Source organism: Pleurodeles waltl, chromosome 4_1, assembly GCF_031143425.1.
Source record: "Pleurodeles waltl isolate 20211129_DDA chromosome 4_1, aPleWal1.hap1.20221129, whole genome shotgun sequence".
NCBI lineage: Eukaryota > Metazoa > Chordata > Amphibia > Caudata > Salamandridae > Pleurodeles > Pleurodeles waltl.
In genome coordinates this window covers 372,715,414-372,742,729 of record NC_090442.1, presented here as the reverse complement: position 1 = coordinate 372,742,729, position 27,316 = coordinate 372,715,414, and the positions used below count along the sequence as shown (strand labels likewise).

Below are 27,316 nucleotides of genomic sequence, written 5' to 3'. Positions count from 1 at the left end.
GTAGTAAATAATGGGATCTCTTTGACCTTTTTGCTTAAACAGCAGCGATCACTTGAGGTATTAAAAGAGAGCCATTGGCCCCATAATTCAAACAGATCTAAAAACAAGAAGCAGATTTGTATAAATGTTTTTCCATTAATGCTTCCATAGAAAACATTATCATGTAACATAGTTCAGAATCCTTCTACAATGAAACTCAACACAATTGTTAAATCTACACTTGAATTTAACATTAGATTTGGCCCCAAACTTTAAATGTGTTACAGTCCACCAAGAAGCAAAGCTCCACTTGAATCTTTAAAGTATTTTGACTATGACTTATCTTTCCACTGTGCCTTCCTAAGCTAGGCTCAAAGGGAGACAAATATTTTGGAAATTAAACTTTGCTGTGCCTTTTTGTCTCATCAGTTTGAATTATATTTTCATGTGGCTTTGGATGTGTATTCTTTTTTTTTGGGTTGGTATGTGATATATAGTCTATTGTGAGATATGATGTGTGGTTTAAGGGAAGGATTATAACATCCAGTGTGAGTTCTGTTGTGTAATATAGTGTGTGCAGTAGTTATGATAATTTATTGATGAGTGACGTTACAATGCAGGCAATTACCATGCATTTCTTTACAATGCATGCATTTACCACGCATACCTTTACCACGCAGGTAAGTATAAATGAGGCATATTAATTTTATTTCTTATTGGGGGAAAATCCCCAAGGCCCCCCTTATCAATTAGCTTTATCATGCTATGCCCCCACCACCCAAAAATCCTAAAATAACCTTACCACCCTATGCCCCTACCCACCCCTAAAACCACAATAACCCATAACACCCAATATCCCTAACCACCCCAAACCCTAAAAATACCTTTACCGCCCTATGCCCCTACCTACCTCATAACCCTAAAATACGTTTGTCACCCTATACAATTACCCACCCCTAAACCCTAAAAATACCTTTACCATCAAAAACAATTACACACCCCTAAAACCAGTGTGCATGTCTAGCACAAAAGGCACTAAGTATGTCACTGTTGTGCAGTTTGGCTGGAAGGTCAAGGTGACAAGGGCAGAAATCTCCATCTGTTTTATCAAAAGTACCACTGGGGATAAAAGCTTTACTTTCTTTTGCTCTATCTATCTACCAGTGCATAAAATGAGGCAGACATGAGCAAAATCTCCAAGACAGACATAAGCAAAATCACTAGGATGGGCCTCGGTCCTGAGGGGGGCAACGCAGTATGTTCGTTCAGCTAGCTAAAGTAGGAAGACTAAAAGAAGCAACAGTGCTAACTTCGGTAATGAGTCACATTGAGAGTATGGTTAATAGTGTTAAAGCCTAAATCTGAACATCACCCAGTGATTGTGAAAAGCTGAACACCAGGAGATAATCTCGCCATGAAAGATCAGAAATGAGCTCAGCAAGTATTCCTCCTGTTTTGAAAACATGCATGAGGCCTGGAAACAAAAATCACTTTTAATGTTGGTAAATTGACAAATCATTGAAATAATATTTTGGGCACGTTTTTGCTAGGTCAGAAAAGGTGGGTCGATAGAACTTGATTGCTAAGACTCTTTCTCCAGATAACAATATGCAATTCTGGCCTAAGGGTGGTGTGATCAAGGGGTAGCATGCTTCACTAAAGATACTATGATACAGCCCTGTAATGTCTTAGGGCTTCAAGGAGTACTAAATGGAACCAACAAACTCTCACTTTGACTTTGGTTTACACACAGAACCTGAGCAAAAGAAATGGTCAATGTACATGGGTTTTAAAATGTTTTTGTTGCTACTCTAAAACAGCAAAATCACAAGAGTGTCAATGAAGAGTGCCACAAAGTCCATTTCTGTGGCATTTTGAAGGCTCTGAATTTCCGGGTGACCTTGAAAATGCTTAAGCCCAAACATAAGATGGATGGAGCTGGGACACTTAAAATCTAAAGGCACTATGCAGAGTTGGGCTGATGCAGAACATTCACCAAAAACAATGATGTCCCTTACATTCTAGTTAGAGTACATTTTGACTTTATGCACTGTAATTAGAGTAGATGGGACATCCACCAACCTCTGGTGACTGCTTTAGGTTTGATATTGGTAAACAATCATGTATGTTAATATGGATATGGGCAGAAAAGCTCTATTGTACATCATTAAGTAATGCTGACTTTAATAAAGATTTGACCATGACTCTTTGTGATAATGACCTCATTGAATGGGTTGATGGCCAATAGGGCATTCCAATGGTCACTATCCCTGCAAAGAAGCTATTTGTTCTTGAAATATTTGTTACTTTCTGTCAGAGTCACCATATCTCGGGGTCTGTGCACGTTCCCAACACGTCCACCACTGAACAGCTCCAAGACTCTGATAGATAAATCACAGAGACTGAGAGAGTCCAAGAAGGGAAGAGGGGATTAGGAAGGGAACAGCTGGGAAGGAGACCTGTAGTAAGAAAAAGGTTAGAACACACAATATGAAAATTATATCTCCTGAAATCAATACTAGACTATGATTCTAAGCCTAGTCACTCTGAAAACATGAACAATCTAAGAGTTAAGTTTAAAATGACTAAGTTTCAAGATGGCCGGATACCGGTAGGGGAATCAAGATGAATTAAATGAAAACTTTCTTATTCAAGTACTTTCCTTTACATGAGAATCAGAAAAAAACATTCTGACTACATTTTAAACCAGTCAGATAAATCCTGTTTTGAGAATGTATACTAGGACCATACAATATTGCATCTAGAAACTCTGGCCTTCTGTGTACTCTTAAAATGTTTCAACACAAATTGCGCATATTGCAGATATATATATAGTAAACACCATAAAAGGATTGTGCACCATGAATAACAGAATATGGATTCAGGAAACAGATCACATAACTTGTCAACTCGAATAGTACATAATAAATATCTTAGAATAGTAGCATACAATAAACAACATGAATTAAACTCGAGGAGAGAATCGTGCGTCTTGCCAATTCAAGTGTTATCATGTAAAATACCATGAAATGGTAGCACGCAATGGATATCAAAGTCAAATCATCATTAATCGAATCGCGGGTCTTGCCGATTCGTAAAACACGATGTAAATGTCAAGGAATAACAGCTCACAATAAATAACAAGATCAAAGTACAATGAAACGAATCGCGCTTCTTTTGCCGATTCTTAAGCCACCATGTAAAATGTCAAGAAATGGTAGCGCGCAATGAACAACAAAGTTAAATGCTCATGAAACGAGTTGTGCATCTTGCCAATTCGTAAAACATCATGTAAATGTCAAGAAATAGTAGTGCGCAATGGACAACAATGTTTAAACACCATAAAACGAATCGCGCGTCTTGCCAATTCTTAAGCCACCATGTAAATGTCAAGAAATGGTAGGGTGCAATGAATAACAAAGTCAAACCTTTATGAAATAAATTGCGCGTCTTGCCTATTTGTAAACTACCATATAAATGTCAAGAAATGGTAGCGCGCAAGTAATCTGTTACTCATTTAAGAATTTAAACCAAGAATATGAAAATTCTAAATAACAGTGTTTGGACAGTCCAACCACCGTCTTACCGCCTGGAACAATGATCACCAATGAAGGATTAGGCCAGAAGACTGGAAGATCCAAATAGGCCGCCGGGACAGGAGCTCAGAAAGAAGCTGCTGCTCTGCACCGGGACCTCTGAATAGTGAGCACTGGGAGTTGGGCTGGCTCTCTTTTATAGAGTCTTGGCCCAGCCCAGAACCACGCCCAGGCATGTTGCAGGGAAAGTCTCTGGAAGGCCCTGGAAAAGGGCCACACCCTAACACACTCTGAAAACCTTCAGCAATACATTGCAAAGGAACAGTATTTGTAAGCATATTAAAAATAAGTTTTCAGGATTGAACTCTGCATTGCAAAAGGTTAAACCACAACATATCACCACAATGCATAAATTACTTTGTTTTGAGAGTGCTGGGTTTTTGCATTTTTGTCGCCAATAGAGCGCGTATCGCTCTGGTGTTGACACTTTCTCTTCATTGTCTAAAGGTTCTGAATTTAATGCTTTTTCCCTTCAGATAATTCAATACTCGATAGTCAATGTGAGGTCTCAAGGACAACTGTTTTGAATTATACATTTGTTGCCGTGGCATTGTTGCAAAATGTCCACAGTTCAGTTTGGAAAGTGATATTGCACTGAAGAATATATGCTTGCCAGACAACTGTACTAAAGAACTCAGTTGGTTCATGTGGTGATAATAGGTTATGGCATAACTGAAACAGGTGAAATTGTGACTGTCTGCTTGATGTGAAACACTTTATTTGAACAGAACTACGGTTACTAACACATTTAAACTTTGGCACTCTGCCTGCATCACCCTTCTCCTTACCTTTTTTGGATAGCACCTTGCCCAAGGCAAACATGGTAGTGGCACCAACAGATGCTAAGCTAGCCAACTTGCAGTGTCAGCAGCCTCCAAAAAATGCATTGAATTATATAAGTTCAAGAGAATTATTCCACTTCTGTTTGTCAAAACTCAACTAGTGGTATTTGAGGTAGCTGGAGTGCATAATGGCATCTTGCAAAGTTTGCTAAGTAAAATAACGGCCTGATTACAACTTTGGTGGTCCCACCACGGGACCACCAAAGCAGCGAGGAGGACTCCACCGCCATGGTGCTGACATCCCACCGAGTGTATTACAATGTTCCCGCCGGGGCTGAATGGCAGGAACTTTGTAATACGCACTTCTGCTGGGCTGAGGGTGGGAACAATGCTATGAAATTGGTTTTGGCTCCCTTAAGGAAGCTGAGGTCTATATCGTAGCACTTCAGCAGACAGTGAACATTCCAATGGTGCTAGGCAGTGCTGCCCCCGTAACCCCCTGCACTAGCTTTCACTACCCTACTTTCCTAGTCAAAAGTAGGTTTATGATCAGCAAGGCAGTGTTGAGTTCAGCACTACCATGGCTGGTTACAACTCCGATTGGCGTCGACCTATCAGGAACCATGTTCTCAGTGGGGGGTGGCAGTCCCCTTGTGGGTCTGCCTGCCAGGATTGTAATGTGGCCAGTCGGACTGCCACACTTGTAGTGGTCCAACAGTCACTGCGAGGCTGGCGGTCCTGGGACCGGCAGCTTCCTAATCAGGCTCTAAATCATTTAACACACTGTGTTTTGCCTGCCATTTGCATTACAAACACAGGACTAAGATAATTAAGATACTGCTTTGATTTATTAGTTGTAAGTGACACTCATAGTTAAATGTCACCTATTGGGTGAACGTGACAAGGTACTGATGCCTACTGCTTTGGCTATTCGCACAAAGGGGCTTATTATGACTTTGGTGGACGAAAAAGCCCGCCTGCCGAAGTCCCGATGGGTAGGTTGCCGCCAGTGTGGCAGCCTCCCCCCCGGGCCCATTACGAGTTTCCTGCTGGGTCAGCGGGCGGGATCCAGCGGGAAACGGCCTACAGCATTGTCTCCGACTCGTAGTAGAGCCAGCGGCAATGGTGTAGTGTGTAGGGTGCACCAGCACCCATTGCAATATTTCCTGTCTGCAAAGCAGACAGTGAACATTGCGACCGGGCTGGCCATGGGGGCCCCTGCACTGCCCATGCCAAGTGCATGGGCAGTGCAGGGGCCCCCTGGGGCACTCTGTACCCTGTCTCTGTCAGCCTTTTCATGGCGGGGTTACCGCCTTGAAATCACTGGTGGAGAAGGGGTTCATATTCCCCAGGCAGAGCTGCTTGCAGCGCTACCCTGGTGGGTTAGAACCGCAGCACTGCCAGACCATTGAGTAGATGAAATCTGGTGGTACTGGAGGTCCAACCGCGGTGCTACCTCCGCAGTCATAATATGGTGCTTTGACTGCCGCATTGGCAGCGGTCCGACCACCCCTGTGACCCTAGCAGTCATTAGACCACCAGGGTCATAATGAGGCCCAAAGGATAGAATTAGAAGAGGCAGAACTTTTGGACACAATCTTTTCCAGCCATTTTCTATGGACATAGATTGTTTTGCAGCATACATGCATGTATATAATTATGAGTCAGATCCTTTCCCACGATTGCAGCTGTCGTAAGTTAATTTCTAAGTCAAGGCAGCTATCTGTAATTTCAATAAATCATGTGCTAATTTCCTTTTCAGAGATATGTATTTTTGATGAACCCCCAGAAAGTGAAACCACCAGAAGATCTACAGGACCTGGGTGTGCGTTTTCTTCAGCCATTTGTTAATTTGCTTTCAAAGGCAACCTACTGGTGGATGAACACGCTAATCATCTCAGCGCATAAACGACCCATAGACCTGAAGACAATCGGAAAACTGCCCATTGCTATGAGGGCTCTTACCAACTATGTCAGCCTGAAAGATGCCTATGAAGAACAAAAGGTAAAATACTGAATCCTCAGTATTTAAAATCTAAGTGAGTCCAAAATCACATTGAAGCAAGAAATGCACCTGCTCATTTATGGATGATGTAAAAATCATATGATTGCTAGGGTTTCAGTAAAAGGCTAGTTCATATTCATCTCCATAGTATGCAATGTTTTTTATTTGATCTTGTCTATACACAGGTTTGGAAGCCTGTTATCAAAGATTGTTGTCTACAATATAATAATGCATATAGTGGACTTTGGGTCAGCCCCTTGCTTATGATTGAACAGCTTTATTGCCTGTCTCATTTCGATGCTCCTCCATATTCTTGTTTTTGTTGCATTCCAATAGAATGGATTTTTACTATTGTCTTGATTGGATGAGTTGTTTTCTTCCACTTGTGACATCAACAAACTATTTTTCCTTTGTCTTTTAGCATTCTGTGGGAGCATATGCCCCTTATTTCTATCTTTTAAAAATAAAATATTTCTGCTAGGACCTGACAGTTGCTCAGTTTCCATAACCCTCACTTTACACAACAATGTCCTTAAATTTTATTTTTAAATGGCTGTCAGTTAACATAGAAAAGTTAAGTAGCAACATTTTCCAAGAAGTAAGTACTTTGCACGGTAGTCCAGTTTACATTCACTTTGGACCACAGGTCAGCCTTTATCTAGCTAAGGTTACCAAGTGGTTTTCTACCCCTCCTACCTTTCTGTCAGAAGAAGCAAATAATATTCAGGCAGTCCTGTCTCACCTAAAAACTATAATTGATTCTGCACTTGCCTGCATCTCATAGGCTAAAGAAACTTCACCTGGTTCCAACCCAATTATATTGTCTTATCTTTAACCTAAAGCATTCATACATCATCCTTATACCCTTACAAAAGTCTCAATATATTCATAGCCAACAAAAAATACTTAGGGGGACCTTATGAACATGGTGGTCCATGGCGGAAATTACTGCCACCGACATGGAGGTGTGGACCGCCATATTACGAACACAAGGGGACCGCCATAGGTGGCCCTCCGCCACTGCCAGGCAGATTGACGATGGTGGAGCATTCTATCTAACAGTGCAGCGCTGCCCTCCAGATAAAGAAACCGTGTTCCTCCAGCCTTTCCCTGGTGGTTTACCCCGCCAGGGAAAGGCTGGCAGAAGGGGTGCTCTGGGGCCCCCCTGGGGGCCCCTGCACTGCCCATGCACTTGGCATGGGCAGTGCATGGCCCCCTGTGCACAGACCCATGAAATGTGCAACGGGTGCTGCTGTACCCACAGGACTGCGGCATTGACGACGGCTGCATGTGGAGCCACTGGCAATGTCCAGGCCCAGCATTCCGCTGGGCCGGTGGGCGGAAATACTGTTTCCGCTCCCCGGCTCAGCAGAATGTTGTTAATACGGCCGGCGGGGTCAACCGGCTGGCGGTCTGTGTTCAGACCACAAGCATGAACACAGTGGGGATTCCCGCCTTCTTCATAATGACCCCCTAATTCTTAGGCTGCTCTTCCTTGATTACAAATCAATCGATGCAAAAACATTCCAGTGCAGAGTTGCAAATAGTGTCTCTGTAGGTATGATTAAATCTCCATTTAAAGAAAATTACTGTTTTGCTTTGGTTCTATCTTTGCTGGCATCGCATAATCTGCATAAAATGTCTCTTATTCAAACCAGGTAGGTTCTAGTGTATTGAGGTTCATGTAGATCCATCTGGTGGCAGTTATGGGGCAATATAAAACCTGCAGGTTTTATTTCTTAAAGTATATTTTATAAGCATGTTTTAAATGATTTGAAACTGAAAAAGAATCCTCTTCCAGTGAGGACGCTTAACCCCAGAGGAAAGTTTGTCATAGCAGCACCATTTGAATGCAAGTGCACCAAACTTAACATGAAATTGAACTTTTCTCAGAATGCACAAAAAATGCAGCATGAAGGGACATTATGGGTCTGAAATACAAATATCATATCTCCCAAGCAAACAGAGCACTTCAGAAGCTACTGGCCACAGCCTAGATTGGATCCATGTTAGCTTACTGTATGTTTATATAACTCCATCAGTAAGGCAAGTTATAAGTAGGAGATGATGCATGGCTTTGATGCGACCTCTGCATATTTTGCACATTATGTCACTTTAAAAAGTTTTAATTTAACAGTTGCTGTCTAGTGGAGGACTTTGGTTTAGCAGTTAGGCGGCAATTTTACCTGTATTGGAGAGTTTACTTAGATGCACCATTTTGGAGCACTGCATACTCCCTTATTTTCAGTTTTCCCCTGACAGTCACTGTAAGGAAATGCCTCCTTGGCATGGTTACCCCCTGACTTTTTGCCTTTGCTGATGCCAAGTTATGATTTGAAAGTGTGCTGGGACCCTGCTAACCAGGTCCCAGCACCAGTGTTCTTTCCCTAAACTGTACCTTTGTCTCCACAATTGGAACAACCCTGGCACCCAGGTAAGTCCCTTGTAACTGGTACCCCTGGTATCAAGGGCCCTGATGCCAGGGAAGGTCTCTAAGGGCTGCAGGATGTCTTATGCCACCCTGGGGACCCCTCACTCAGCACATACACACTGCTTGCCAGCTTGTGTGAGCTGGTGGGGAGAAAATGACTAAGTCGACATGGCGCACCCCTCAGAGTGCCATGCCAACCTCACACTGCCTATGCCATAGAAAAGTCACCCCTCTAGCAGGCCTTACAGCCCTAAGGCAGGGTACACTATACCACAGGTGAGGGAATAGGTGCATGAGCACTATGCCCCTACAGTGTCTAAGCAAAATCTTAGACATTGTAAGTGCAGGGTAGCCATAAGAGTATATGGTCTGGGAGTCTGTCAAACACGAACTCCACAGCCCCATAGTGGCTACACTGAAAACTGTGAAGTTTGCTATCAAACTACTCAGCACAATAAATGCACACTGATGCCAGTGTGCACTTTATTGTAAAAATACACCCAGAGGGCATCTTAGAGATGCCCCCTGAAAACATACCCGACTCCAATGTGGGCTGACTAGTTTTTGCCAGCCTGCCACACACCAGACATGTTGCTGGCCACATGGGGAGAGTGCCTTTGTCACTCTGTGGCCAGGAACAAAGCCTGTACTGGGTGGAGGTGCTTCTCACCTCCCCCTGCAGGATCTGTAACACCTGGCGGTGAGCCTTAAAGGCTCACCCCCTTTGTTACAGCGCCACAGGGCATCCCAGCTAGTGGAGATGCCCGCCCCTCTGGCCACTGCCCCCACTTTTGGTGGCAAGGCTGGAGGAGATAATGAGAAAAACAAGGAGAAGTCACCCCCTAGTCAGGACAGCCCCTAAGGTATCCTGAGCTGAGGTGACTCTTACTTTTAGAAGTCCTCCATCTTGTAGATGGAGGATTCCTCCAATAGGATTAGGGATGTGCCCCCCTCCCCACAGGGAGGAGGCACAAAGAGGGTGTAGCCACCCTCAGGGCCAGTAGCCATCGGCTACTGACCTCCCAGACCTAAACACACCCCTAAATTGAGTATTTAGGGGCTCCTAGAACTGAGGAAGATAGATTCCTGCAACCTAAAGAAGAAGAAGGACTGCTGACCTGAAGCCCTGCAGTGAAGACGGAGACGACAACTGATTTGGCCCCAGCCCCACCGGCCTGTCTCCCTACTTCGAAGAAAACTGCAACAGCGATGCATCCCACAGGGTCCAGCGACCTCTGAAGCCTCAGAGGACTACTCTGCATCAAAAGGACCAAGAAGCTCCCGAGAACAGCAGCCCTGTTCAAGAAACTGCAACTTTTGGAAACAAAGAAGCAACTTTTAAAGATCACACGTTTTCTGCCGGAAGCTTGAGACTTTCTAATCTGCACCCGACGCCCCCGGCTCGACCTGCGGAAAACTAACACTATAGGGAGGACTCCACGGCGACTGCGAGCCCATGAGTAGCCAGAGTTGAGCCCCCTGAGCCCCCACAGCGACGCCTGCAGAGGAAATCCAGAGGCTCCCCCTGACCGTGACTGCCTGCTTCAAGGAACCCGACGCCTGGAAACCACACTGCACCCGCAGCCCTCAGGACCTGAAGGAACCGAACTCCAGTGCAGGAGCGACCCCCAGGCGACCCTCTACCTAGCCCAGGTGGTGGCTACCCCGAGGAACCCCCCCTGTGCCTGCCTGCATCGTTGAAGAGACCCCCGGGTCTCCCAATTGATTCCTATTGAAAACCCGACCCCTGTTTGCACTCTGCACCTGGCCGCCCCTGTGCCGCTGAGGGTGTGCTTCCTGTGCCTGTTTGTATCCCCCCCGGTGCCCTACAAAACCCCCCTGGTCTGCCCTTCAAAGTCACGGCTACTTACCTGCTGGCAGACTGGGACCGGGCCCCCCTATTTCCATTGAAGCCTGTGTGTATAGGGCACCACTTTGACCTTTGCACCTGACCGGCCCTGAGCTGCTGGTGTGGCAACTTTGGGGTTGCCTTGAACCCCTAATGGTGGGCTACCTTGGACCCAACTTTGAACCCTGTAAGTGTTTTACTTACCTGTGAACTTAACATTTACTTACTTCCCCCAGGAACTGTTGATTTTTGCAGTGTGTCCACTTTTAAAATAGCTTATTGCCATTTTTGTCAGAACTGTACATGCTATTGTGATTATTCAAAGTTCCTAGAATACCTGAGTGAAATACCTTTCATTTAAAGTCTTGTTTGTAAATCTTGAACCTGTGGTTCTTAAAATAAACTAAGAAAATATATTTTTCTATATAAAAACCTATTGGCCTGGAATTGTCTTTGAATGTGTGTTCCTCATTTATTACCGGTGTGTGTACAACAAATGCTTAACACTACCCTCTGATAAGCCTACTGCTCGACCACACTACCACAAAATAGAGCATTAGAATTATCTCTTTTTGCCACTATCTTACCTCTAAGGGGAGCCCTTGGACTCTGTGCACACTATTTCTTACTTTGAAATAGTATATACAGAGCCAACTTCCTACAGTCATGCTCATATTGGTTATGCTCTATCTAACACAAGCATCAGCTGGACGTGCTAATTGTAAGTGGGAGACCTTGCACAATTTTGATTCTTACTCTGCGTAATTTGCACATTAAAAAACAAATTGTGGATTTTGTCATTTTGATAGCTCTGTCGTGTGGGGGGGGCTGTGTTGTACAATGTATTTGTTATGCTCTTGGTTTAGGTTTGAGACAGCCATTTTTACCTATGCCCAAGGGCATACATAGAGGCACCATTTTGGGGCAGAATGTGCTCTAGTTTCCTTTAGGTTTTCTCTCACAGTCATGCTCACACCATCCATGCCAGTCAGCAGTGTGGACACACAGTGGATGTGCTGCTGAAGTGATGAAGGAGCACCAAAGGCAAGCCTGTTTGCACCCGTCCACATCCAGAACTCACCCAGCACTAGCCATGTTGCTCACTGGAACTATAAATGTTAAATCTCTACATAAACATGCCTTAGATATATTAGAACTTTTAACTCCTGCTTTGTGGGATATCATATTTCTTACTGAAACCTGGATCACCAATTCTTTGTCCCTGACTTTGCGCGTCCTATGCCCCCAGGCCATTCAATTTCCTACCTTGATTAATAGGATCACAGAGGAGGTGGATATTATATACTCATCCTCCTTTGAGTGTAAATCAGCCAATTAAAATCAATTAGCCACCACTGAAGGCATAGTATTTACTACAATTATCACTGCTCGTTTTTGGGCACTCTGATATATCTCCTGGATGCTCTTCAGCTGAGTACACTGTGTCACAGTGCCCTTTCCTCGGGATCTGCACGCTGCTAAACAAAAGGCCCACCTCCCGGCGTCACCGACTCCGAAGGCTATTATAGCACAGAGTTATGATGAAGCCAGGCGGGGGGAAGGGAATTATGGTAGGGAACTGCAGGGAGAGAGATCTGAAAAGAAACAGTTAGAACAAATATGGATACATTCATTCATAACAGTATAACTCACCAGTAGACTCCTGAATAAAGGCGTCTCTGTGATATCAGATTGAGACCTTTTGTGAATTGGGTGTAGCCCCTACTTTGAATCATGGAACAAGAACAAACTGCAACCTCTAAACCTAGAGATGGCAAGAGCTTTGGACTATGATCATACTCTAAATATCAATCATGTAACAATTATTCATTCATAAGATAAACGTTTGTTCTCCGCGTAGAAATTCTCAAAGACTTAAATATGTATCTCACATATTATGCTTCCCAAAAAACAATGAAACTATAATTTGCTTATCTCTGAAACGTTTTCACATTTACTACCTAGGACTGAAAGTTTACTCATTCAACTTGAAGTGTTTTTTCCTTGGGCAGAAGTGCCTTGCTTGTTGTTCATGAAGCGCTTTAATCATCATACATGAAGCGCCTTGTTCATAATGCCAGAGAGCGCTTTTACTTGCTTTGTCTGAAGTGCTACGCTCGTTATTGAATGACTCCAAAATGTTGGCTTCTGTTTGTTGGCCCAGAATTAGATACATTCTTTCTTATCCAAGAGGTGACAATCAATCATTGTCTCACCTTGTATGTCATCTTCTAAGGAACTAAACTACAGATTGCCACAGAATTCATCTTAAATTGTGTTTACAGTCTACATGGCCCTTTTTGCAGCAACCATTCAGTCCTATGGCCTCAGTGTAGTTTTGTATATTGATGACATACCATTACTCAAAAAGCCTTCAAATTATTCCTTACTCAGGTTGTTCAATGATCTTTGGTGGCTCACAGTCAATCTGGTTGAGGGGCTGGTGGCCCAGGGAATCGCAAGACTCTCCTTGGCCCTCCAAGACGAAGAGAAATCTTGGAGTCAAATTTGACCACAATTATTTTTTTGTCCTTAGATAGTGGCCCTTGGTAGCACCTGTTTCTCTTTGCTTTGATCACTGAAAACGTTTCTGGACTTCCTACCTGTCTCAGTGTGAAAAACTGTTGTGCATGCTCCTCTCATGGCCAAAGTGGATTAAACCATTTTTCTCTACGATGGACTACCCCAGTATCTTGTCAGTTGGCTTTGATTGGTTCAAAATGCCGCAGCCATGCACCACCACTTCTCCCTATTTCTAAAACAAAACCACTTTTGGAATATTATTTCAAGAAGCAAGTATGAGACTTCATATTCTGAATGTTACATTTATATTCAGTCTTCTCATCTGCATGGTAGTCATGTATTTTCCATTAACTGAACTTAAGACATGCTTTCTAAGAGAATGTTTTTTACTGAAAGTTATCCTACTTTTGCGTAATATATTCTTGCATGACGTTAATAATAGCAAGTATTTGTTCAGGAAAATGAGCCAGTTTGACAAATGATCAATTATGACTTATGAAGTATTTCTTTCTTTCACAATACATGGTCTGTTCTTGAGTACTGAAGCACAGAAAGATGTGTTGCTCTGGCAGCAGGGAAAAGGCTGCATGACGGAGTCACGGGATGATTAGCGCTACTCCTCACATAGACTTGCTGAGGTGGTGCATTTTAACGAGCTACTTCACCTTGGTTACAAACAAGAAGAAAAAGTAAATACTTTGGCACATGTGCTAACTTCGTGGTTTGAACAGTGCAGCTAAGTGCTCTTCTGAGGAATTTTAGCTCTTGCTTCCTATATAGAGGCTTGTCAAAGGTTCCTGTTTCTTCTCTATGATCAAATAGACTGGTAACGGGTAAAGGAGAATATTTCTTCTGGAATACTTCTGCAGAACTTGTCTTTGTTGGTTTTTTTGGTAAAATTAACACAGCAATTCTTTACAGGAGGAATTAGGGCACACTATTTGAGTATCAGTGAAAAAAATAGGTTTACTTTTAAATTTACATTGTTTGACATACTCAATATATTCCCTAGATTTACTGTATAGTTTGTCCTAGTGAAATACTTGAGCAATTGTATAATGCAGAACATAACAGCTCCCTGTTTTCCCACACCCCAGGAGTGCCACCCATTAGATAGAAAAAAAAGGAAACACGTTTTTAAAAGATATGCTAGGGTATGTGGCACTAGTTTAAGTTCAGAGAGGAAAACAGCACTATTACTACATTGCTTAGGTCCAGAGGATCAGAAAGTTTTTGACTACTTAACAGAAATTATTGATGAAAATGCTATAGACCTCAATGAATAGGAAATCTGTGTAAAGAAACTTGATAAGCACTATCTTCCTAAAGTGAGCACTATATTGGAAAGGTACCACTTTGGTAAATGTAATCAAAAAGAGTGAGAGTGTAGTGATGATCTTAGTTTCCCAGAAGGAAAATGGAACAAAGCCAGTAGATTGAAGCTGTAATGGGTTTATTGTAGCATAAATCCAGGGAAAGGAAACTCAATCCACAACAGTCAGTGTCCAAGCTCCAGCCCACAGCTGCTCTAGTAGGATGGAAGGACCAGTCCATTCCATTCTACTGAAACAGCAAAATAATAGTGGGAGAAGGAACATACCAATATATACAGAATAAATAAAAGAACATAAAATACATAAAGAAAACACTAATAAAGAAATCAAATCTACACAATACCACAGAGAGTCTTTTGAAAACTATATAACAGATCTAAGAAAGTTGGCTCTATCATGTAAATGTGCAGGGCTACTCGGAGAGGAAATTTGTGATCAATTCATGTTATGATGTAATATTGAGAGAGAGAGATCGAAGATCTTTGGAAGAAAGGTGATCCAACTTTTGGTGAAGTGTTGATAGTTGCCAAGACTATTGAACACTCCCTTAAGTGTTTGGAAACCATAAAAAGGAAAGTACTGGTGGAAAAGATGTTCCAGTGGTCAATACACCCGTTTTTTTCAGCGCCTTGCCTCCTTGCGCTGCTGCCCCCGTTGTGCCCCTCTGATTGCTGTACCGCTAGTGTAACTTGTGCCATTATTGTATTTTGTGCCTTTTTTAAGTTTGTTTCCTTACTGTTTTGTGCCTTTTTCCCTGGTCTTTTTTCGCCCCTTGGGCGCTCCCCCTTGCTGATCTCCCCTTGCCGCTGCCTCCCTGCAGCCCGCCCCCCTCGTACCCCCATTCGCCGCTCCCTCCCGCCTCCCGCCTCCCGCCTCCCAGCTGCTCCTCCCTCCCCCCTCCCTTCTTAATGGCTGGCGCTGCGCGGCGCGAGTGAGCGACCTCTGACCTGTTTTTGGTCCAGAGCTCGCCCCCACGTCCGCAGCACCAACCTGCTGTCTCCTGCCTCTGACCCCCGCCCACGCTGCTGCTAGCGTGTTCGAGGCCGTGAGAAGCCTCACTTGACCCGTGTAGCGCTTTTCGCCGTCTGTAAGTGTTTTTCCGTTTTTTCCAGCGCCTTGCCTCCTTGCGCTTCTGCCCCCGTTGTGCCCCTCTGATTGCTGTACCCCGAGTGTAACTTGTGCCATTATTGTATTTTGTGCCTTTTTTAAGTTTGTTTCCTTACTGTTTTGTGCCTTTTTCCCTGGTCTTTTTTCGCCCCTTGGGCGCTCCCCCTTGCTGATCTCCCCTTGCCCCTGCCTCCCTGCGAGCAAGGCCCGTGGAGCAAAGCATGGACCGCGCCCAGCGCCACCCCCCCTGGTCCTCACGCCCCCCGCGCCCCATGCCTTTGCTACTCGGCCAGCGAACTCCTCGCCCTCAACCCTGGCCCCTCCTCAGAGTGCTTCCTGGCCACCCCGAAGCACACCAAAGGACCTTTTTCCTGCCGCACCTGCAACTTCACCTGCAACAAAACAACGAAACCAGCAACAACCAACACCAACCACCTGCACTGCATCCTCCTCAACACACGCTCCGCACGAAAGCACGCCATCGAACTCTGGGACCTGCTCGACACCACCGCCCCAGACATAGCCTTCCTGACCGAAACCTGGTGGAACGACTCCTCGGCCCCTGACATCGCCATCGCCATCCCTGACGGCTACAAGATCACCAGAAGAGATCGCACCAATGGAATCGGCGGAGGAATAGCCATCGCCCACAAATCTACCCTTAAGATCCGCACCCACACGGACGACACCCTCAAGACAGCCGAACACCTCCACTTCCAGATTCACACAGACCCCAACACTACCCTCAGAGGAACCCTCATTTACTGCCCTCCAGGACCCAGAGCCCTCTTCAGCGACGCCGTCTCCGACCTCGCAAGCACCCACGCCCTCGCCTCTTCAGACTACATCCTCCTGGGAGACCTAAACTTCCACCTGGAAAACAAGAATGACGTTAATACCGCATCCCTGACCACCAACCTCTCCAACCTCGGACTGCGCCAGCTGGTCAACACTTCCACCCACATCTCCGGCCACAACCTTGACCCACTCTTCACTTCAAGCAACCACATCTCCTTCAGCCACACCTCCGAACTCCACTGGACCGACCATCACTGTGTCCATTTCTCCTTCCAGAAAAACACCGAACACCACCGCACCCCCCTACCGCCTCACCGCCGCTGGGGAAAAGTCACCGAAGATCAACTTACCAACACCCTCGCCAAAAACCCACCACCGGACCCCACCGACCCGGACTCCGCCGCCATCAACCTCCAACAATGGATCCTCGACTGCGCCAACATCCTAGCCCCACTAAAGAGACCCACCGCCAATTAAGAAAAGAAAAAAACAGCCTGGTTCACAGATGAACTGACCACCTCCAAACGCACCTGCTAGAAACTCAAGAAAAAATGGATCCTCGAGCGCACACCCGAGAACCTCGCTACCCTCAAGGAAGCCAACCGTGAACACCACCGACGGATCCGACTCGCAAAGCGCTCCCACTTCACAGAACGCCTCAACAACAACGCTCACGACTGCAAGGAACTCTTCGGCATCGTGAAGGAACTTGCCAACCCCAACGCCATTATCAACGACATCCCTCCATCCCAGAAACTCTGCAACGATCTCTCCACCTTCTTCTACCAGAAAATTGCAGCCATCCACGACAGCTTCAACAATCCACCTCCGCCAGACCCCACCCCCAACAACTCCTCCCACGCCGACCACATCACCACCTGGACCCAAGTAGACGACGCCGAAACCCTAAAGACCATGAACTCCATCCACTCAGGATCTCCCTCTGACCCCTGCCCACACCACGTGTTCAACAAAGCCGACGCCACCATCGCCCCCGCACTCCGAAAGATCATCAACCTTTCCTTCAACACCGCTACCTTCCCGGACAGCTAGAAGCACGCAGAAATCCAACCCCTCCTCAAGAAACCTAAGGCTGACCTCAATGATCTCAAAAACCTCCGACTGACCTCCCTCCTCCCTTTCCCAGCGAAAGTCATCGAGAAGATCGTCAACGCACAGCTCACCAACTACCTAGAAGACAACTCCATCCTTGACCCCTCCCAATCTGGCTTCAGACGAAACCACAGCACAGAGACTGCACTCCTCGCTGCCACTGATGACATCAGACTACAAATGGACAACGGCGAAACCTCAGCCCTGATCCTCCTAGACCTATCAGCCGCCTTCGATACAGTCTGCCACCGCACCCTACTAACCCGCCTACACGAAGCCGGCGTCCAAGAAAAGGCCCTCAAATGGATCTCCTCCTTTCTCTCCGGCAGAACCCAGAGAGTCCGTCTCTCACCTTTCCGCTCCAATGCCACCAACCTCATCTGCGGCGTACCCCAAGGCTCATCACTTAGCCCAACGCTGTTCAACGTCTACATGGCCCCCCTCGCACAACTGGCCCACCAGCACAACCTCAGCATCCTCACCTACGCCGACGACACACAACTCGTCCTCTCCCTGACCAAAGATCCTCTCACCGCCAAAGCCAACCTCCACGAGGGACTGAAATCCATCGCCGAGTGGATGAACAACAGCCGCCTGAAACTCAACTCCGACAAGACGGAAGTCCTCATCCTCGGGCGCACCCCCTCGGCCTGGAACGACTCGTGGTGGCCGACCGCCCTGGGACCCCCACCCACCCCAGCCAGCCACGCACGAAATCTCGGCTTCATCCTCGACTCCACCCTCACCATGTCCAAACAGGTCAACGCAGTCTCATCCTCCTGTTTCAACACCCTCCGATTACTCCGCAGAATCTTCAAGTGGATTCCAACAGGAACCAGAAAGACGGTAACCCAAGCCCTCGTCGGTAGCAGACTCGACTACGGCAACGCACTCTACACAGGCATCCCAACAAAAGACATCAAACGACTCCAGAACGCATCCGCCCGCCTGATCCTCGACATACCCCGCCGATGTCACATCTCCCCTCACCTGAAGGACCTCCACTGGCTCCCCGTGGACAAGAGGATCACCTTTAATCTCCTCACCCACGCACACAAGGCTCTACATGACACCGGACCCGCCTACCTGAACACCAAACTCAACTTCTACATTCCCTCACGACAACTACGCTCTGCCAACCTTGCCCTCGCCATCGTCCCCCGAATCCAGGGCAAGACATCTGGCGGCAGATCCTTCTCCTACCTCGCCACCAAAACCTGGAACTCACTCCCGACCTCACTGCGCCAGACCCAGGACCTCCTCACCTTCAGGAGACTCCTCAAGACATGGCTCTTCGAACGATAGCAGCACACCCCCCCCAATGCCTCCCCCCCAGCACCTCGAAACCCTAACGGGTATATAGCGCGCTTTATAAATTATTGATTGATTGATTGATTGATTGAAAAGAATAAATATGTTACAACTGAGAAAAATAATGAGTTTTCAGGGAACTGGTATAGATGTGGGAAAATATGACACATGGTCAATGGCAAGAATTGTCCTACCATCAAAGCTTCTTGCAATTTTTGAAGAAAACAAGGTCATTTTTCAAATGTATGTAAATAGAAAAATTGGTCAGCAGTAAAGATGTTTGAAATATATGGCAATATCAGTGAGAATGAAAAAGAAACAGATTGTGAGTGTGGGCAGAATATGCCTCAAGTTGGAGAGATAAATCACATTAATCCTGGAGATGAAGTAAGAGTAAACAGGAAGAAATCCAGGATGTTGTACAATTCTGGAGAAAAAATTGCCATAATTTCATGGACTCTTCATGATGTTATACTTAAGGAAAGTTTGATTCGCACAGTCCGGACACAGTCCTGACATAAGACCATATGTCTATGTTGGCAAACCAATTGAACTTCATGGCTACTTTGAGGGCATGATTGAATACAAACAGAGGTATATTCATGCAAAATGTATGTTTCACCAGATGGAGATAGCATATTAAGTTGCTTTCACCAGTTGGCTTTACGGGTTATGCTTGATCCAAACAATGTTCCTCCTATTCTGCTAAGAGAAAATTACATGGTATGAAAAATTGATGAATGTGAAACCCTTGGTGATGCGTTTGTTCAGGAGGTGAAGTTGGAGTTTCCTAAGGTATTTCAAGGCAGGTTGGGATGCATGACAGGCTAGGTTTATAAGATCTATGCTAGCCCCTGCTAAACCTGTCAGTGACAAACTTTGTAATGTACCGACTGCTGTGACAAAGGATGTACATTTGGAATTGAAGAGACTTAAGTCTGATTAAATTATTGAAGAGGTTGAAGCCACAGAATTGTGAGCACCAATCGTGGTAGCTAAGGAGGCCAATGGAAGTTTGGGCTTGTGTGTTGACCTCAGAGAACTCAATGAAAATGTAGTGATTGTCCTGTATCCTCTAGCGAACATTGCTGACATGCTCCTGTTACTTGATGGAGCCATGGATTTTGCAAGCATTGACTTGATGTCAGCTTTCCACCAGACTGACTAGGAGAAGCCAATTTGAGATCTCACAGCCTTTATCGCTCCTTTTGGAACCTTCAGGTATGCTAAATTGCCGTTCGGTTCAGTTTTTGTAGCCTCTATCTTTTGGAGAGCTTTAGAAAGAGTGTTGACAGGTTTGGAAGGTATCAAGGTCTATCTGGATGATGTTTTAGTGTTCAGAAGACATTTCTATGAACATTACTTCAGGGTGAAACAAGTGTTCACTATATTTGAAGAACATATTCCTCCGGTGAAGGTTGAGAAGTGCAAGTTTAGAAGGAATTCTATTGATTATCTGGGACATACTGGGGAAGGCATTACTCCCAAAGAAAAGTTTGTTAGATTCCATATGCAGTTTGAAGTCACCCAGCAACAAAGAAGAACTGCAAAGGTTCTTGGGTACGGCTGAAAACTATAATAAATTTGTTACAGTCTTTGTGGAGACTTGTCTCAACATGAGAAAACTGCTCTGGAGAAGTGTAAACTCTGCGTGGGATGGTGAGTGTGAGGCTGGATTCAAGGAGGTGACAGAAAAGTTTAGTTGTACACCCAAATTTAGAAACTTTGATCCAAAAGGGAAATCGATCCTTACCACGAATGCTAGTCTGAAGAGTCTGGGAGCTGTTTTGCAACAAGATGAAGGTGATTCACAGAGTACTGTTTTGTTCTTATCGTGGAGTTTAAAGAAACCAGAGGCTAGGTATTCAGTCATAGAAAGAGAGGCATCAGCAGTGTACTGGGCATTAGAGGAGGCTTAAATAATTCTTGTGGTAAGGAAAATTTGAAATCAAGATAGACCACAAACCTCTGTGTGAGGTATTCATGAAAAAGGGCATTGATGATGTCTCTGGTAGAATTATGAAGTGGGTATTTGCCCTTCAAGAGCATGACTTTGTGATAATGTATATTCCAGGTGTGGAAAGCATGGTAGCAGGTTCTTTATCTAGCTCAGTTTCACAAGCTTTAATCAGGAATATGAGAGATTTGAGGATGATCTCATACCTCGCCCCCAAAACCTGGAACTCCCTCCCCACCAACCTCCACAAAACCAAAGACCTCCTGCTTTTCAGAAAAAACCTCAAGACATGGTTGTTCGAACAATGAACCCCCTAACCCTCCCACCCCCCCCAGCACCTCCAAGCACCTTGAGACCCTCACAGGTGAGTAGCGCGCTCTATAAAGCATTTTAATTGATTGATTGATTGATTCATGATGATGAATTTGTTGATGAGGTGGTTTGTGGTATTGATACTCTAGTGATATTGGTGGAAAAGTGACACAAAGAGTTGCAGTCCGATATTACCAAGCAGGAGGTTCTCTTGTTGAGGGTAGGGTGGGGTGCCAAGAACAAAGGAAGTGAAGAAACTAAGAGATTCTGATGTGTCTAAGATTAATTGTCTGATTGGCAAGGGTTGTTATTACGTGGCACCAGATTAGTCCCTCTCTGCCCCATTAGAGAAAAATTGATCTCCCTGGCTCATTGTGGCCATCAGGGTATGTCTAAAACCAAAGAGAGGATCTTAGGACTGCATGATGGTGGCCTGGTATGGAGTTGCAGGTTGACACAATGATGAAGGTATGCTTACAATGTGCTCTCAGTGAGAAAACTATGAAGCACAGAGAGCAACACATGGCTATTAGAGAGTGTCCTGTTTGTCCTTGGCAGGCACATGCATTGGACCTACTGGGTCCAATACATGGGGATGGGTTTGAAAGTTATGTGATGGGTTGAGGGACATGTACTCCAGGTAGCCTAGGATATGTTTCACAAGAGGTATTGAGGCCAAACATGCAATACAATTTCTGAGAGATGTGTCTGAGAGAGAATGTTTGCCCATGAGTGTTATTAACTGATAATGGTGTAAAACCTGTGCCCGGTGAGTTGGAGAATTTTTCGCAAGAGTGTGGCATAAACCATAAAAAATGAGCGCTCTATCATCCCTAAACCAATAAAATAGTGGAGAGTTTCAACATAGTTCTGAAAGAGACAATACATATGGCTAAGGATAATGGGTTGCTGGGGACGTATAAGGTCTTCAAGAGGGATCGAAGCATACAGATTTACTCTGCACTCTAGCACAGGGAAAACTGCTTTCAAGTTATTTCGTGGAAGGCAACCAAGTAACCTTATGGTTTCTAATTGAGTAAATTATTTAGTAGGGAAATCAGATGGGACGACTGAAAGTAACAATTTGAGACTGAGAAAGGAGGGAAAATTGAAAGATCACAAGAAAACATTGACTGGAGAAAATCTATCAAGAGAATGATAGTGAGGGTTGGTGATTGGGTCATGATCAGAAAACATTTGGCAAGGAAAGGAGAGTGTCTCTCTAAGCCTTCAAGAGACACAAAACTATTAACCAATGCTGTGAAAACTGAGGATTCCCGCATTTCGAATCTTAACAGAGTTGTTCCCAATAAAAGAAAGATAATTCCAACAAGAAAATCTGATGTCCAAGTTTAAATCACAAGGGAGAGTGATGGAGCTTTGAGTAAAAGATCCCATAGAGAAATTAAATATCCTGCTTATTTGAAAGATTATACGGAATGCGTTACATTGGTTTGCATAATGCATTAATCATTGCACCACTTGTTTGCTTATATTCTTCCCTTCATATCATAGTTTCCTTTTGGGAACGTAATCATTTTAATAATGTAGGCTTGATGTATTTTTATCCACTCTGGGGTGGTATTATTTATTTTTTGTTTAATAATTTTTGTTTGTTTCACTTTCCATTGTGAAATGAGAAATATAACCCATATTTATACTTTTTTTGTGCTGTATTTGCGTAATTTTTTTACGCAAAAGCAGTGCAAACTTACAAAATACAATTATATTTTGTACATTTGCGCCGCTTTTATGTCAAAACATGATGCATATTAGGTGTAAAAAAAAAGTATAAATATGGGCCTTAGTTTGTTGTAAAGAGGAAGATTTGTGTTATGCGACCTGTAACATGTTCCTTAAGAAGGGAATAGAATGCAGTGAGATCAGGATAGAATCTAGAAGACTGAGGGTGGCAATTAGAGCTGTTGAGGGGAGGCAATGGAGATGCTGTATGGGAGGGAATCTTCCTTTGATGAATGAACTCCCTCTGCCCTCCTACTACAGCTCGATGTGATACTTTCATGAAGACCCCTTGTTACATATACACAAAGACGCTGTCAGAAGCCTTATTTTTTGTCAACAAGTGCAAGGTGACCGGCAGCATTGAAGATAATATGATATTCGGTGGGAATCTGCATAGGGCATAAAGTCTTTCTGATGAGGTCTGATTCTCTCTGTTATTTACTCACAGCATGAATACTTGTGACTATGGGCCATATGTACGAACACATTTTTCCATTGACACAGAATGGGAAAAACCCTTTGCTACATCTGGCCCTATGTGTTTTTGTAAGCTGTCTACTGGTACGGAACAGCAAACAGTGGTATTTTTGTTATTTATGATATTGCATGTTGCATAGATTTCTTTATGGATAATTATTACTCATTTTATGACCATATTTTTGTGAAAACGCTTTGTTTTGGGGGTTCGAGTGTAACTTTTCCTTAACGTTTGTAGAAAAAAGTGGCAGACCAGCCGAATGTGAACCCATCCATATGGCGGGCGATGTACAGGGCCTTTGGTAGACCCATCCTGCTGAGCAGCACCTTCCGGTACTTGGCTGACCTGTTAGGCTTTGCTGGTCCACTCTGCATTTCTGGGATAGTTCAGCAACTTGGTAACAACGACACCAACACAGGCATAGCAGGAGTTAATGTGAGTATGATAATGCTCGTGCTCTGAATAAAAACGATGAAGTAGGATATAAAACGTGCTCCTGTGGTTTAACTGCACTACCAGTCGCAGGAACATGCCTCCTTCTGTGGTATGTTTGAATTATCCAATTGGACAGTGTCATTGACAATGCGGGGAGCATGGAGGCGTGCCCCCTTTCATCGAGCATGTTCATAATGCACTGAACACGTGTTGAAATGGAAAAAAATAGATGTCACCATTGCATCAACGGTGGTAACACAGAAACAAACGAAGAGGTTCACACTGTAATGCTTTCAAACTAATGTAACAGTATGAATGAGTAAACTACAATTTATGTAGAATACAAATGCTTCTTACAGAAAAAATGTACATTCTCTATGACTATAGTGGAGACTCAAAGCGGATCATTGAGCCTAATGTTTCCAAATGTTTTCATGTGTTCTTACAAAGGTGGCCTTGATAGTTAAGAATGCAGTTCAAGCATCCTAAACAAACGCTGATCCATTATCCTGCAGAAAGCAAAACCCAGAAAAGCTCTGCAAATGTCGGTACCGAAATTTCATGGCCCCTATTATGTGCGGTGTGACACAATAGAAGGACACAAGACGAAAATAGGAGAAACTAGAAGCGTCAAAAGTATTTACTGTACAAATGTACCATGGAACAAAAGCCCAAAAGGCAGAACATGAACGACTTTCCACCAGAGCTGCCCGGAACGCAATAGCCGTACTGCATTCCAGATATCACCTGGAGCGAAAGGAAGGTTCAAATCCCGTAAACTAGCAAAGGGTCACAAGCACGATATAACAACCTACTAACAAAATAATACATCAATGAAAACTACACAATACATAATTCACATACACTAACAGCCAACCCAAAATACAATTAACGTATATCTGACTCAGTAAAAGGGGGAGTGAGACGCACACGGATTAATATGCACAGGTGGTTCTAGGTATTGGGAAGCAGCACTCATTTTTACAGACCAGAACTTATTTTTTTATCATCAGCCCTTTACCCCGAACAACATAGAGGAAAGCATGGTAGAGATAAAAAAAGGATCGCTCACAGTGATAGACAGCGAAAGGAATAATAAGGCAGTGGAAGAAACAGGCATGAGGTTGAATCAAGATGAGTCAGTTTTGAGAGTCGGCATCCCCTGTGTCTAGACCTGCCAGCAGCAGGATCCTCGTTTAAAAAACGATCATCACTTATCATCTCAGCTAGGGAGGAGATTTGATTTACCAAGAGTTACTTATTGTCTGTCTAGAAAAAGGCCTCTTTGTACATGCTCACTCCAATTTGTTTGGACTGATGCTGCTGTTTTATGACTTTGTGCACTGGGGCTGTGCTAACTAGGCCGAAGTGAAGGTGCTGTGACCCCTAAAAGTTATAGAGATTGTTTTTTCTCCTAATTGGCATATTTCACTTGCCTAAAAGTCCCTAGCATATAGTATAAAGTATACCCAGGGCCTATAAGTTAATGTCACTGGTGGGTGGCAGCACACATTACGCTACCCACTGCAGTGACAGTGCAAACCTCACTGTGGCCCCACCACTGTAGCTTTCTCTGCAGTTTTCAAACTGCAAATATGACCTGTCAAAATAATTCCTTTTGACAGACCTAAACCCTCCTGAAAATATTAATTAGTTGCCCCTAAGTAGGCCTTTATGCCTGTGAGGCACAGTGTGTGATATTCAAATGCAGGGCATGTAAAATGTCAAGGTAAAACATGTCTTTATAGCCACAAGGCCCCAAAGGCTATTTTCACATAGCAGCGTTAGCTGTCTCATTGAAAAGCATTGGGATATAATATTAAATTTAAATAATATTGTCCCCACCTAAGAATCAGCAACAAAATAAGGTCTTCAACGTTTTAAAATATTTATTACAGGCCCAATTCATTGGTAATGTCTGATTTCTACAAAATATTTTAGAAATGGTAATTTCTCATGGTATCCATACATTTCACATGTTGCAAAGCACAGCTCTGTGAACTGAAATCCAAGGATATAGCACACCATACTTGATCTAGTGTGTCGAATAGATATGCTCCAGATTAGGAACTGGCCAAGCATTTACAGTGAATAGAGGGATTTTTTTTACCAACCTCATAGGATTCTTTGTAATATTAAAAACACAAGCCCACTTCATTGGCAGAGGGTGACTTGTAAAAGATATTTTGCAAAATATACTTTTAAAAAGTCACCTTTTAACTGGCAAAAGCCTCTAGAAGCCCATTTGTTTGAGCTTCCAACTGTCACTCAAGATCTGGCTAGCCCTTTTGCTAAGGTGTGCACTCGCTTCCAGAGCCTAGGGTGTGAGGGAGTGTTTGGTTTCTCTGACAGGGTGACCATCTCAGCAGTACCCAGGAAACTAAATTCAAAGATGCATACCCTGTCACAGGCCGTTGTATCTAACACCTGGGCTACATAACACAACTAGCTGCTAAGAGCCTTTTTCATGAAGAGCCCATCTGACCATTTCCTACTGAACCTTCCAAGGATCCTGCTGGTGACTTCTGCTGGAGTGAGTATTGACACCTAATTGCTGTTCCTGAGGTATTGGTACCCTGAGCTGAGTAAAAGAGTATTTTGTACTTCTCTGTGAGAAAACAGGGCTGATTGCAGAGGCCCACCAACTTTTTGCCCACATTTTTCACTTTTTGCTGGTGTTTTCTTGACTCTAATGGTACTCTGGGTACTGCTAACCAGTCCCAGGGCCTGTGCTCTGTGTAAAATCAGTATGGAAATAAGGCTAATTATAATTGGCTAAGTCAACCTTCCTATAAATCCCTAGTATGTTGTAGGGCATGTAGGTTTAGGGACCCCAGCATAGGTGGTGCCCCTATAGGTGCACTGCTGAGGTGCCCAATGTCATTTTAAAGGCAGGCCTGCCTTGCTGCCTGCTTTTAAATTAAAGTTACTTGCAAATTCGTCTTTGGAATTATAAGTAGTTCCAAAGTCTTAAACTACCTTATTTTTACATATGTCACCCCTAAGGTGTGCCCTACATGCCGCCCATAGTGCTCAGTGCCATGTAACTATAAGCAGGGACCTTATAAAAATAGTTGTATAAGCCCTGGTGAGGTAAAACTTCCAAACTCATTGTAGTGAATGGCGTTCATAGGCTAGAATGGGGAGACTTTATTTCAATTTTAAAAGTCCTCTTAAGTAACAGATACAACAAGTTTGGTATCAAATTAATTGTTATAATAAATCCCACAACTTCCAGTTGTTGGATTTAATATAACTTGATCAGGTAAAGAGTTTTAAACTTTACCTGAAAAGTTGCCAACTTCAGCCCTGCAGTGTTTTTACTGCTTTGCTCTGATTGGCCAGCCTCTGGCAGCCTGGCCAGGCTGCCTGGATGAGGTGTGAAATGGCCTGGCTCAACACAAAGAGATGTGCCTGGGGGAGGAGATCTCCCCTCAGCATTTGGGGAAGCAGGAAGGGGGGAGGACTGCCAAACTGGTCTTCAATGGCAGGAAAGGACATTTGGAGCAACCCAGCAATACCCTCACATCCTGCAAACCCAGACAAATATGTGCCCCCTTGAT

The 27,316-nt window shown here is 44.2% G+C and overlaps 1 protein-coding gene across 4 annotated transcripts in view; it reads left to right on the top strand.

Moving 5' to 3' along the window:
- ABCC9 (ATP binding cassette subfamily C member 9) overlaps nucleotides 1-27,316 on the top strand; it is an 843,291-nt gene that overhangs the window by 118,435 nt on the left and 697,540 nt on the right. For all 4 annotated transcript variants that reach the window (XM_069228541.1, XM_069228540.1, XM_069228543.1 and 1 more), the window contains exons 6-7: nucleotides 6,120-6,362; nucleotides 23,556-23,753. In XM_069228541.1, coding sequence (XP_069084642.1) covers nucleotides 6,120-6,362; nucleotides 23,556-23,753 — 441 coding nt within the window. The remainder of the gene's footprint in view (nucleotides 1-6,119; nucleotides 6,363-23,555; nucleotides 23,754-27,316) is intronic.